The 14,520-nt window shown below is 35.6% G+C and overlaps 1 protein-coding gene across 1 annotated transcript in view; it reads right to left on the bottom strand.

Moving 5' to 3' along the window:
- Nucleotides 1–14,520, bottom strand: part of LRP1B (LDL receptor related protein 1B) — a 1,982,574-nt gene that overhangs the window by 93,137 nt on the left and 1,874,917 nt on the right. The window contains 2 exon segments of the mRNA XM_047722477.1: nucleotides 3,245–3,351; nucleotides 4,049–4,272. Coding sequence (XP_047578433.1) covers nucleotides 3,245–3,351; nucleotides 4,049–4,272 — 331 coding nt within the window.

Here is a 14,520-nt window from a genome sequence, read left to right as displayed (position 1 = left end):
CAATTTGTTTACTATACTCTGCCTTTACTACCTCAGGGCCTTCAGTCCCATTCTTTACTTTGCATTGCAACATCATTCCCCATGTCTATGCCTTCATACAGTTTAGCAATTAACCTTAACCATCAGTAACTCAAAGAGCCTCTCCTCCCCACTATAACTAATGTGGCACCTGCTGCATGCTGACCCACTCCTCTCTATCAGAGCCATTTACACACACGAGCATTTGTGCATGCACACACACACATGCACATACACTTTTTTGGTTTTTCTTTTTATGGTCCCCACACTAGAATTCAAGCTCAGTGAGTGCACGGATCCATATTTCTGATGACCACTAGTGTCTGGCATATAGTGAGCGTCCAATATTTTTTAATGAAAGGAGGGATGGATGGATAAATGAAGGAAATAAGAAGATAATTATATGAAGAGTTTTAATTTAATGACTTTTTGTCCCTCTTTGACACATTTTTTTAATCTCTCCCACTATTCTCATATGCATTTGATAAATTCTACAGTGCAAACTCGGCTTTGTCTCCCATACATTCTCCCCTTTTCCCCTGTTGCTATTCTACTTATGCTATTCTTGGCTCTCATCAAGAACACTCAATGGATTGTTAGCTGGTCTCTTAGCTCTGTATTTATTTATTTCATTGGCACAATACTACCAAAGCAATAAGCCTGGAGACCTACCTTATTCACATCACTTTTTGAATCAAAATAGTAGTGGTTCGTTATTGACTCAAAAATCATGTCAAAACACCATGGTATTTAAAGTTCTCTAGTCTCAGTTCATTTTACATTACCTATCCTGTCCCCTCCTAGGTGTGCCATGACTCCTAATATCACAGAATGTGCCATGTGGCTTTACACTGCAGCTCCTGGCTTAGAGCTATGTCATTCAATGTATACAACAATATCCTTTGGTTGCTAGTAATAAAAATCAAAGTTTGAAGATAATAAGTTCCTTTCTGAGATCTCACAGCTAGTAAGTAATCCCTCAGGGTTCAAAACCAGATATATTGACTTCAAAGAACACCTTTATAACATCTAAACCATGATGGGTTATCTGCCCACCTTTCAAATGCCTACCTATCCTTCAAGTACTTGTTCCAGTGACATCTTTCAGGTAGTTTTCCAGTCTTGGAGATAATACCAAATACTTGTCTACTACCTGCTGGTTTAGAGCTAAGGAATCATACTTGCCCTTCTTCCCCGGAGAATTACGCTCAACTGACTGCAGCAGCCTCGCTGGGAAGTTAGAGCCCAAAGGTCAACCAATGACTGATGGAGCATATAAAACAGGACCCCTCCCTGCTGCGGGATTTATGTTCCAAAGCACATCCCCTGTGGCTCAAGACAAAGATGAGAGTTTCCCTGAAATACAGTCTTTCTGGTGTCTTTCCCCTTATCTCTCCATCTTTTACAGGTTTCTCCTGAACAATACTCCCCTCATAAATAACCTTTACAAGAATTCCTGTCTCAGGCCTCCCTAAGACCCCTCCGACAGGCAATTCTAAAAATTGCTGCCAGAATCCTTCTTTAAATGAAAATTATGTTACATATACTGTGGTTATGTTATTTATTAACATCACGGACCTTTTTTATAAAATTAATTTTGCAACTTTTCTGTAGGTCCAGAATTAGTTAAAAATAGGAAAGTTAAAAAGACAGCTAAAGCTCTTTTAAAAATGAAAATAGTATTTGAGCATCTTATGCCACTTGCCTCTTCAGTTGCTTCCCATGTCTCCCCTTAAAGCTAGAATAAAATTCATTCCTTAACTGTCTGTTTGAGGTCCTAGATGATCTATAGCTGGGCACCTGGGCAACCTCATTTCCAACATTTTCCTGAGTTGCTCATATGTTCCTAGGCATACTAACATCCCTGCTGTTTTTGACATATGCCAAGCTCACTCCTAACTCATAGCATGCTGTTCTTTCTGTTTGGAAAGTTATTTGCTTACATATTCACATAGCTTCCTACCTCTATGATGTTCTCTTCTCAAATATCGCCTTTCTAGAGATGACTTTTTTGATAATCCTATTCATAATTCTACTCCCCCCCCCATAGTCCCCATTCTTTTCCACATAGCACTCATTAGTATCTGGAATGATTTATATTAAATATTCCATTCTCTGGAGGAAGGTAAGTTTCATGACAGTTGGTAATCTTTTCACAAGAGTTAGGACTTGTCTTCAGCATCTTGAACAATTTCTCACACTAGGTAGTGCTCAATTGGTTCTTGTTAAATCAGTGACTGGAGACACACTTGTGTAAATGAACTAATTCCCCAAAGACTGCTCCTTCCCATAAAGAGTAAAAACAATGTAGTTGAAGGAAAAATCCTATGGCACATTAACAGTTAATAAGAATATAGGTGCCAAATATAAATAAAATTACAACTACATAAGATACTATAAAGCATAATTATTAAGTAATATGTACTCTAGACATGTATTCTCTCCTTCAGGGTGTAGTGCCGAGGGACGTTGTTTGTGGCATGAACAGAAGGAGCCTTGAGGCTCCTTCAGTTCTGGAAATGTTCCATTGAAGAAGTGTTAAACTTAGACCTTATAAGGTGAGTAAGAATCATCTGGGTGCACAGAAGTCAGAAGGGCATTCTAGATGGGGAGCCTGGGAGGCAAATGCAATGGGAGAAAAACAGGCAAGTAGAACAAAACATGCAGGCTCCTGAGCAGTTGTGGGAGTATAGGGAGTTTGGAGTGGTAGCTTAGATGACATAACTGGGAGGGATATTAAAGCCTGATTAAAAAGAGCTGTGAATGAAAGGGCAAGGAATCATGATGTCTGCCTTTTACAGAAATTATTTGTTTTCCCACCTCTTTGCCCATTTAGTTTCTTTCATTTTTTTTTGCCCATTTAGTTTCTGATCCTCTAGAAATATTATCATCTGTCCCAGCATCATTAACATATATCAGTAAAAAATACCCTAATACATTATAAACTGTCAAAATTCCATGTATGTGAAATCCTACAAATGGCCTTGCAACTTGGGCAATTTTCAAATAATATCCCCATAGTATCACTGGCAATATGATAAGGCCTTGACTTTCAAGTTGGAAAAATACAACATGAAATGTTAATGACTTTCATAAAGTGATACTATAAATTATTTTATCTGCTTGTAAAAATGATTACATTGCCAACAAACCTGGAAAGAATTGTAACACTAATATGCTGAACATATTGCTCCACATTCTAGACTGTGTCAGAAATACATCATACCTGTGGGTCTTTGCAGATTCTTTTGTACTAAAATTCTTCTCAGAGTACCATCCATGGCTGCTTCTTCTATGTGGGAGTGGTCCCCAACGACAGTCCAGTACATCATCCTGACGAGACAAGTCAAATGGATTAGCTTGCAGCTAACTCAGCTCTGCTCCTCAAAACACTTTCCCTTCAGACCATGTGCATCAGAACCACCCCTGAGTCCCTGAAAATGAAGACTCCTGGACCCAACTCTAAACCTACAGACAGGGAATGTCCAATAAGAGCAGATGATTAGGAGTTTTATTTAACATTTCTCTATTTTCCTTTTAGGTCATTGCCTATAAATGAAAAAGGTAAAAGAGTTAAAAAAGGAACAATTCAAGCAAAGGAAAGGAAATATTTGTGTTAAAATTGTTTAAATTTGTTCATATGTATACCTTCATCTTTTATCACAAATGGCCAAAATACTAATACTCATACTTCATACGTTCAATATTATAGTTAATGTCTTGAAAATTCAATCCTAGGTTAACCATATTGGTTATGTGTTTATTGAAATGTCCACATAAGACACACACACATTCATACATAGAATATATCATGCAGCGGGCTTTCAGGAAAACATGTATTTTGTGCCATGATTTGGTGTGAAAAGCTCATGCTCTTGTACAGAAGTAGAGGAAATTTTAGAAGCCTTGTGAATCTATTATATGTTGAACATTTATTACAGAAGGAAAACTACAGAGAAGAGGTGGGAAAACAATCCCTAAAAATGGATATGCGTATCAAGAAATATAAATAGTCAACTTGTTAACTTACCCTCTTTTAGGATTTACGGCGATAGCGTAGGGTTCTCCAGCCATGTTTGTTAAGAGTCTGGTGCAGTTGGGGCCATTCAGCTGCCCCACATTGATAGAGTACCTCAGACTGGTCCAGTGAGTGGTGTAGTAACTGAACCAGTGCATTCTAGAATGATCAGTCCAATAAATATTTCCAGCAACCCAGTCAACTGCAATGTCCCTGGGCCTTTTAAATTCAGGACACTGAAAGAAAACAAAACAACACCACAGTATTTTCAAAAGCAAAGTAGTGGAGGGGAGGTCTGTATACATTAATATTGTATGGGAATGATATCAACATGGTCAGGTGTTTTACACAGGTTTTTAAAATATCTAAAATGTTCCATTTTATTCTTAATTTTTATAGGTATTATAATTTCCACAAATCTTAATCACAATATTCATGGAAATTTAACCTATCACTGCCTTTGTATAAACACCATCCTGTTAGACAATTTCTAGAATTGTAGACAGTTCACCTGTGACTTCTCCCAGTCAGGATTCTTCTGAGACTAACCATAATTGTGATGTCTAACAAAATAGAATAGTTTAAGAAATCCATATAAATAGTATCATACTGTTCTATTTCTGACTTCTTTTATTCAACATTGTATCTATGAAATTCATTCATACTATTGTATATGTCAGTTACTAATACTTTTTTATGATGGGTAGTCATTCATTTTATGAATATGCTAACAGTTTTTTCACCATTTTACTGATGATATCTATTTGGATTATTATAGCCTTAGGCCACTGAACTGAATCCATGAATATTCTTGTACATGCATTTTGGTGGACACAAAAATTCATTTCTGTTGAGTATTTAACAAGGAATAGAATTGGTGAGTCTTAAGGTATACATATACTTAGCTTGGGTAGATACTGCTAGCATTTTTTTTTTTCAAAAAGTTTTTTACCAATATACCTCTTCTAAGCAATTTAAGGAAGTTCCAGTTTTTCTGCATTCTCACGATATATAATTTGATTTAAAAATTGAAAAAAATATTAGTAAATATGGACACATTTAGAAAGGTACTGTATTTAAACATATTTTAAGGAAAGTTACACTATATCTCATTTATATTAAATGCACAAGCTTGGATTTTCTGCTTTATATTGTATTATTGAATTATTGTAAGACAGAAAAGTAAAGGAGTTCTTTGCAAATAGACAGTGAGGAAAATAACATACACTCTGTGCCCTTCAATTAACTTGGACAATTCTAGTAGGAACTAGTGTCATAATTAATTTGACATGGTCAAGTTTATTGTGCATAACCGAAAGTGAGAAAGGATACCCAGGGGTATTATATCACAAATGGAAACAATTATTTGAAAGTGATTATGACTAGACATGTGGTCAATGTGTAAGAGCATCATTAGGACCTGGCAACCAGTGGAAATATGGGTTTTTAACACATGATAGTTTCTTGAGTGAATTACTAGTGAACAAATTTTACTGAAGGAGTGAGTGGACTTGGATTAAAAGAAGAGAAACTAAACTCAAAAAAGAACATGAGATGTCAATAAACAAGAATTACAAGCCACTGCCTGCTGTGTGATTACTGGGATCTCAAGGAAGGAAAATACGGCCTGAACTAAACACAGAACCCATAGAAATTCCTAACAACTTTTATTATCAGTCCTTTCACATATTGATTTAAAAACTGAAATTATGAATAGTTACCTATTTCTCAACTCTAACAATAGATACCATCCATCTACCCAGTGATAGCTCAGTGGTGTTTAACAAAAAGCACTCTGCAATACAATATGCTTTAGAAACAGTATAAATAATAGTCACAGGTGGGCAGAACATAAATATTTGTCCTAGGTAAACCACAAAATCATTTTCAAATGTTCCAGTATTTAAATTAACTGTAATTTTCCCCCAGATTTGGCAGTGTTAAAAAGTAAATATATGAACAAATGGCATGGACATGTCAGTGTAAGTCATAAATTTATAAATATGACAGACTATGGAGAAAATAAACATTATAAGCTGTTTAGAGTTCATTGGAGTTATTTATAATCTTCTAACACTAGTAAAGCAAAGCCTCAGCATGCAAAAAAATATGATATTGGTTATCTGGCATGAGCATGGAAAAATGCCTAGTTTCCCTTTATCAGATGTAAATATATACACATGATTTCTTATCCTAATAATATCCCTGCTAAAATAGGACAAATTCCATGCAAAGTTCCACTTTTTGAATTTAGGATTTTCATTTTGTTTTACTCATTCTAAAAAAAAAAAATGTCTGATTATCTTTCCATTCTATACTTCTACACATGGACTGTGGACAATTAAAAACCCAAATTCTTTATTTTCATAGAACATTCAGAAGATTGATTAAGTGATACTTTGTCAAGTACGCAGGTTTGTGAAGATTCTATTAATGGCAAATTCTAGAAGGATAAATCAGATTTATGTCACATTACTAGGGTAAAAAATACAGCTTAGGGGAAGGGAAAAATGTTACTTTCCAATGCGAAGCACAGATATACCAATGGAGTCATTTAAATCTATACATTTACTCTCTGATTCCCTGATCAAGAAATCCCTAATGTCATTCCAGTATCAACTAAATTAGTTAGAGTATGGGGTAAAGGATGCCACACCCGATAAATTCAACCTATGGACATAAATCACCAGTGACAAACAAGATGATTCTCAGAGAATAGTGGCATCTGGGTGAAGATGTTACCCAATGTTCATCTTCATCAATTTCACAACATACCGAATGGTCAATGATTCTCAACACTGAAAAGAACTGAACAGAAAAAGAACAATAACAAGAAAGCAACAGGATGCTCCTATTGTCAAGGAAATTATGACCGCAATCATATCACGCTTTATATCATATCAAATCACCATTTATCGGGGAACCTGGGTGGCTCAGTGGGTTAAGCCTCTGTCTTTGGCTCAGGTCATGGTCTCAGGGTCCTGGGATTGAGCTCTGCATAGGGCTTTCTGCTCAGCAGGGAGCCTGCTTCCCCCTCTTCCTCTGCCTGCCTCTCTGCCTACTTGTAATCTCTCTATCTCTGTGTCAAATAAATAAATAAAATCTTAAAAAAAAAAATCACCCTTTATAATGGGCTCCATAGGAATGAAATAATACCCCCCTCTACTGCCCATTGCTTGACCAGGATTGTGAATAGTATTAGCCATATAAAAGGGACTCTTGTATTAAATGGATGTTGGCTGGAGAGTGGAAGGTAGAAATTCCTGTTGGATCTTGATACAATAAAAAGAGAATTTATGGAGAGGTTCAAAATCAAACAGGTGAGTACAAAAGGGCAAAGTAAAAGTAAACTGAGGTTCTGGGGTGTGGAATGGAGTCTGACATGGGACAATAGAAATGGGAAAGCTAAGCCATTTGCTTCCAAAGAGGTGAAAAACAAAACAAAACAAACAAACATCAGATTCAAAAGAAAAAGAAAAAATAAAACTCTCATTGCCCTTTTGGCTAGCTTACTAGACAGGCCTATGAGCTAGAGGCACTAATGAAATATGGCATGTTGAAGAGACTGTAGAGGCAAGTGGTTACCCTGACAACAAAAGATGTTGCTCATATTGTTGCACAAAGTGGAAGACACATTTTGACTGTTTTCTCCAGACAGATGATTTCTTTCCTAATAAGCTCTCTAAATACACAGCCAAAGTTTTGAGGCCTGAGGCATTCTTCCTTGTGGAGATATATTAGTCCAATGAATGAAACACTTAAATCTTACAGAAAAATTGGCAGCTTGATTGTAACAAAATTAGAGGTTACTACTTTAAACTACTAATCCTTTATAACTGTGGATTGTAAGGTATCAGTCACAATTCCAGCTTCAGGAAACAAAAGATATATGTCACTAGAGACATTTGATTTAAATTAAGGAAAGAGGAAAACCTATGAAGTGGGACTTCAAGCATTTGAACCATGGAAATACTGCCATATTTTTTTAAAAATTTCCTACAGTTATCAATATACTTTAGGAAAATACAGCTAACATGAGGGTAGATTGAAGTAGTCACGTATTTTATCTAGGTTATTTTTTCATCTAAGAAAAGAAAATTTGGTTTATATTGCTAAAGTTAATTATCCTGTAATGTAATACTATTAAAAAAAGATGTAAAACCACTCTAAAGATGTGTGTGTGTGTGTGTGTGTGTGTGTGTGTGTGTGTGTGTGTGTGTTTCATTTCACTAAATGAAAAAGCTGGGACGCCTGGGTGGCTCAGTTGGTTAAGCAGCTGCCTTCAGCTCGGGTCATGATCCCGGTATCCTGGGATTGAGTCCCACATCGGGCTCCTTGCTTGGCAGGGAGCCTGCTTCTCCCTCTGCCTCTGCCTGCCACTCTATCTGCCTGTGCTCACTCTCGCTCCTCTCTCTCTGACAAATAAATAAATAAAATCTTAAAAAAAAAAAAAAAAGAAAAAGCTATTTACACTCTTGGCCCATAATATATGAATCAGATTAAATTCTCATAAACCAGGAAATAGAAGTAAAATAATGACTATCCAAATTCTGAACATTACTAAATTATATGGCTTAATAATATAAGATATGTAGATATATATTATTTCAATCTAGAAGCTCATACAGCAATGGGGAAATCCAAAAAGAGCCAAGAAAAAGTTATACTTGGAGCTAGAATGTATAAGAGTTCCTAAAACACTTCAGGAAGGAAATCCCTGGTTTCTACCTACAATTTATTCTGAAGCACAGATTATTTCAATCTGGGTAATTTTAAACCTCTATTTATCTAACTTAAGACCATGTCCATCTGGCACAAACTCTTCTTGGAGGAGGGGCACTTGGGTGGCTTGGTGGGTTAAAGCCTCAGCCTTTGGCTCCAGGTCATGATCCCAGGATCCTGGGATCAGGCCCCACATCTGGCTCTCTGCTCAGCGGGGAGCCTGCTTCCCCCTCTCTCTGCCTGCCTCTCTGCCTACTTGTGATCTCTGTCTGTCAAATAAATAAATGAAATCTTAAAAAAAAAAAAAAACTCTTCTTGGGAGGAAAAGAAACTATTTAATTCTTGGACAATTTCCAAAAAAGACCACATTTGTCTTTGGATTATAGAGTCAAAATTGAAGGTGACTTTATCTTTTTTTTTTTTTTTTTTTAGCATACTTAGTGTTCTTTAAACTTATTCATCTTTTACCACTCCCCCTCCAAGAAAAAAGCAAAACTGGCTATGAAAACCTTCTTCACACTATCAGGTAAAAAAAAATATATAGAAGATTAAAAAGCACATTAAATTTGGAAGCAGAAGCGTGGTATAAAAACTAATTCTAGTTTCTCCTTAAGTTATTTGATATATAAATAAAGGCTTTATTTTTTTTTTTTTAAGATTTTTTTTTTATTTATTTATTTGACAGAGAGAGATCACAAGTAGACGGAGAGGCAGGCAGAGAGAGAGAGAGAGAGAGAGAGGGAAGCAGGCTTCTTGCTGAGCAGAGAGCCCGATGTGGGACTCGATCCCAGGACCCTGAGATCATGACCTGAGCCGAAGGCAGCGGCTTAACCCACTGAGCCACCCAGGCGCCCTAAATAAAGGCTTTAGATTAGATTATCTGTAAAATTTTTTAGATTCTAAACATTAAATGATATAACAGTTTAAAATATTAACCATTCTATTAACCTGCATTTTACATAGCTTTAAGGATGTATCTAATGTTAACAGTGAATTTTCATGCATTAGTATGTGAAAAATTTGTTGGTACTTATGGGACCAATTTTGATACCATCCCCTATGTGAGTGACCTAGAATTAAGGAATAAAGGTGTCTTCTGGCATTTACAATTAGAAAAAAAAAAAAAAAGCGTAACACTTGAGATGGGAAGCAGAGCTATCTGAAAGCAGATATTGCAAAATGGTAGATTGAGGACTAAATTTAAGTTCAGGTAAATAAACTTTTAGGTATATTTTAAGTTTAAACTTAAGATATAACCTTAAAATCAAGGTTATTTTTTTTTAGCATCTACTAATTATTCATTGAACATTATATCAAAAACCAACAATATAAAGAAAAAAAAGACAAGTTGTTTATTTTTTTCTTAAAAACTAAGGATATATAAGATAGTATATAAAAAGCAGGGCAACATTCCAGAATAACAGAGTCAATCAGTTGTTGCCTCCTGATTTAATGGAAGAAGAGGCATATGACCTCTTACCTGGGTCCCTAATGTTATGTCAAATCACTCATTTATTTTACCCATATAGCTGGTTTGCAGCCCATCCCTTAAAGAGACAAAAGAAGTTGAACTTATTGGATAAATCATGTATCAATAAAAAAGGGAGTTACGATAGCAATAAACACATAGAAAAAGAATCACAGAAGCAAATGTTTATACTGTCTCCAAAATCATTAAGTAAGCATCTTGTGGATGAACAGAAATATTCAGTGTATGTAAGATATAGATATATGCATATGCTGTATAAGTTCTTTATACAAAAGCTCTTTATGTACAAATTTGGCTCCTATAAAGAGCTTTTGTATAAAGAACTTACACAGCTCAACACCAAAATGCCAAATAATTCAATTAAAATTTGGGCAGAGGACATAGAAAGACACGTTTTCAAAGAAGACATACAGATGACCAATAGACACATGAAAAGATGCACGAATCATTAGGAAAATGCAAATCAAAATCACAATATCACCTCATGCCTGTGAGAATGGCTAAGATCAAAAACACCAGAAACAACAAATGTTGGTAAGGATGTGGAGAAAAAGGAACCCTCTTGCACTGTTGGTGGGAATTCAAATTGGTACAGCCACTGTGGAAAACAGTATAGAGGTTCCCCCCAAAATTAAAAATAGAATCACCATATGATCCAGTAATTCCACTAGTGTGCATTTACTGAAATAAAACTAAAACACTAATTCAAAAATGTGCCCCTATGTTTATTGCAGCATTATTACAATAACGAAGATATGGAAGCAACCTGAGTGTCCATCCATAGATGGATGGAAAAAGATGTGGTGTATATATACAATGGAATATAACTCAGATATAAAAAAGATTTTGCAACAACGTGCATTGATCTAGAGGATATAATGTTAAGTGAAATGAGTCAGAAAAAAAATACCATAGGATTTCCACTCAAATGTAAAACTTAAGAAACAAAACAATTGAGCAAAGAGAAGAGATGAAAAAAACCCAAGTCTTAAACATAGAAAACAAAGTAGTGGTTGCTAAAGTGGGTAGGGGGATTGGTGAAATAGGTGAAGAGGATTAAGAGTTTACTTATCACGTGATGAGCTCTGACTAGTGTATAGAATTGTTGAATCATTCATTATATTGTACACCTAAAACTTACATAACATTCTATGTTATATACTTGAATAAATACACTGGGCTCTTGTAATTCAATGTAGCTCCTACTTCAAATATATTCGGATTGTAAATGTGTGTGTGTGTGTGTGTGTGTGTGTAAATAATACATAATGCTGAGTTTCATACATCATTTTCTGGCTAGCTTCATTAAAATTAGTTTCCTACTGTCTTACTACTCCCTACCATTCCAGTTCCGAGATCCAAACAGAACCTGGAGTAATCATGAAGACACCTTGAAGGAATTTCCTAGCCATTCAACTGACATTCTTTAGATGACAGTCAATCTTTCTGTGGCCTGTCCCTTCAAAAAGTAACAGTTGGTTCAATTTTGAAAGACTCACAAAAAGAAAAGCTTATGTAGGCTAAGATCTATAATGTCTAAGCAAGACCAATGTTAATGACTGCAATGATAATGAAAACAATGTCTTCTGAATACAGGAGCTTCTGCTTACCAGGATAATTAAGAGAGGCAAAGGAAAGAGCATGCTTGAAGATTCTGAAATCAAGTTGCATTACTGGAAATTAAATATGGTGTATTTAATGGCTAGGAAAAAAATGAGTGTTTGTGGGTATATATGTATATGTTCATAGGTGTGTAAGGCAATGGGAAGGGTGTGGTGAAAGATGAGATGGAATATCATAGAGAGGCTTATAAAGCAATGAGTCTTCAATGAAAATCCATTGGGAAGATTTAAGTGAGAGAGATATGATGATTATATTAATATTTTAAAATTATTTTGGCTATAGTGTGGAGAATGGCTTAGGACTGGGGATGAGAAGTAGATACAGGATAATCAAAGGAGACTTACTCAATGTATTTCAGAAATGAAAATGTGGAATTGTAACCTAAGTTTTAATGAGACAAAAGTGGATAAAATGGAATATATCTGGAGATAAAAATATTTAATCTTATGATGAATTGAATATGAAGGATGAGAAGAATAAATTGTAAAGTATAACTTTCAAGATCAATACACTATTGTAATGTACACCAAAGATTTTCAATTAATTCATTGTTTTTAACTCTTTAAAAATATTATGTACCTACTTTATGACAGATCCTATTCTAGATGTTAGGATTACATATAGTAATGGCCAAAACAGCAAAAAGAACTGCCATCAAAATTTACTTACAGAAAAGAAAGTTACAGAGTAGATAATAAACATAATAGGCAAGTAAATCATATAGCAATTTAACAAAGATATGCACTGTGAGAGTGAAAAAAAAAAAGTATTGTGTTGAGGATCCAGGGTGGGAGTGGAACAGTAGATTGCAATTATCAATACATTATGCATTCAGTAGATGGCATTTGAGCAAATTCTTGAAGAAATTTAGGAATTGAGCGATACAGGATATCCAACCTAAGAACATTTCGGCCAAGAGAACATTTCAGGAAGACCTTACATTAATAGGTACTGATGGGTTTTACAAATACCAAAGCATCCCTGGAGAAGAGTAAGGGAGAAATTAAAGGAGAGGAAGTCAGAGAGGAGACCAGATCTTTTAAACCCTTGCAAGACATGAGAAATTTGTCTTTTCTAATGGGGAACCACTAAATATCTTTGATCAGAGATGTCATGTGATCTAATTTATGTCTTAGAAGATGTATTCTGGCAATTGTGCAGTGATTAAGAAAGTAAGAAGACCAATTAGGAGGCTACTGCACTAAATCAGAAGAAAAATGATAGTGGTTCAAAAGTAGGTACTTAAAGTCAAGCTGATGTAAGGTAGTTAGCTCCTAGAATATGTTGAAGGTACATTCAACAGGATAGCCTGATTTGGGAATTATGAAAGAAGAAGGACCAATAGTAATGCAAAGATTCTTTAAAAGATTTATTTATTTATTTTGGAGGTAAAGGGGTAGAGGGAGAGAAAATCCTGAAGCAGATTCTCTGCTGAGTACAGAAGCCCCATGAGGGGCTCAGTCTTACACCCTGAGATCATGACCTGCACCAAAACCAAGACTCAACCATTTAACCCACTGAGTCACTTGGGCTCCTTGTAACTCCAAGATTTTTACTTTGAGCAAATTTAATTTGTCATTAAATGAGACTGAGAAAGTAGATTTTGTCAATCAAGAGAAGTTTATTTTTAGGCATGCTACTTTGGGAACATTTTTAAAACTACCCTAACTCTCTATCCCTGGGGAGTCGGCTTAAAGATTCTTTCCCTCTGTCCCTCCCCCTACTCAAGTGCATTCTCCGTCTCTAAAATAAATAAATAAATCTTTAAAAACTCTAAAAGAAAAAGCAAACTAAGCAGTTGAACAGAGCCTGATAGCAATTTGGTAGTTGTTAGCATGCAGGTACATGTTAAACCATTAAACTATGTAAACTTTATAAGGAAGTGAGAAAAGGTAGAAAAAAGAGGATCATGGTCAGGGCCTACATGCATTATAATATTCAGAAAGAAGGAGAAATGATGAAGTAAAAAAGACTCAGGTGTGAGAGAAAGTAAGAGACCAATAAAAGAATAACTATACCGGTGACTCATCTTAGAATCATTTTCTATTTCAGGGTTATTATTACATAAAATGATGTAACAGACACAAAAGATCTACTTAAAGTTTGTTTGGAAAGACTGATGTTACTATGTAGAAAACGGTTACTCAACTTTTGACATTTCAGTCAGGATCATTCCTTGTTATATGGAACTAGCCTATGTACTGTAGAGTTCTAAGCAGTCTCGCTGGCCTCTACTATACTCACCAAAGATTAGCAGCACACCTCAGTTGTGGCAATAAAAAAAATATCTCCAGACATTGCCAAATGTCCCCTGCAGTGGGGCGTCATTCTCATCTGAGGACCACTGACGTAGAACCACTGAGTGTTCTCTGTCTGCTTCCTCTGCAACTTTCAGCATTTATCAAGGGCCTTAATTAATATGTCACAAAACTTACTGAACACCTCCTTGTCCTCATTTCCTCTATCTTTTGGCAGTGCTAGAAATATAAGCTCAATCTCTTTCTCAAAATAGTCTCCTATCTTAGTTTCTGTGACACCACAATTTCTTCTATTCTCCTAATGCACTTCCCACTCACTGTTGTCATTTTAATCTGGCTTCAGAGTTTGGTTCCAGTGCTTCTTTATGTCACCTGTACTCTCTTCTTGGTAA

The sequence above is a fragment of the Lutra lutra genome, chromosome 3 (assembly GCF_902655055.1).
Source record: "Lutra lutra chromosome 3, mLutLut1.2, whole genome shotgun sequence".
NCBI classification, from domain to species: Eukaryota; Metazoa; Chordata; class Mammalia; order Carnivora; family Mustelidae; genus Lutra; species Lutra lutra.
This window is presented reverse-complemented; position numbering and strand designations above follow the sequence as displayed.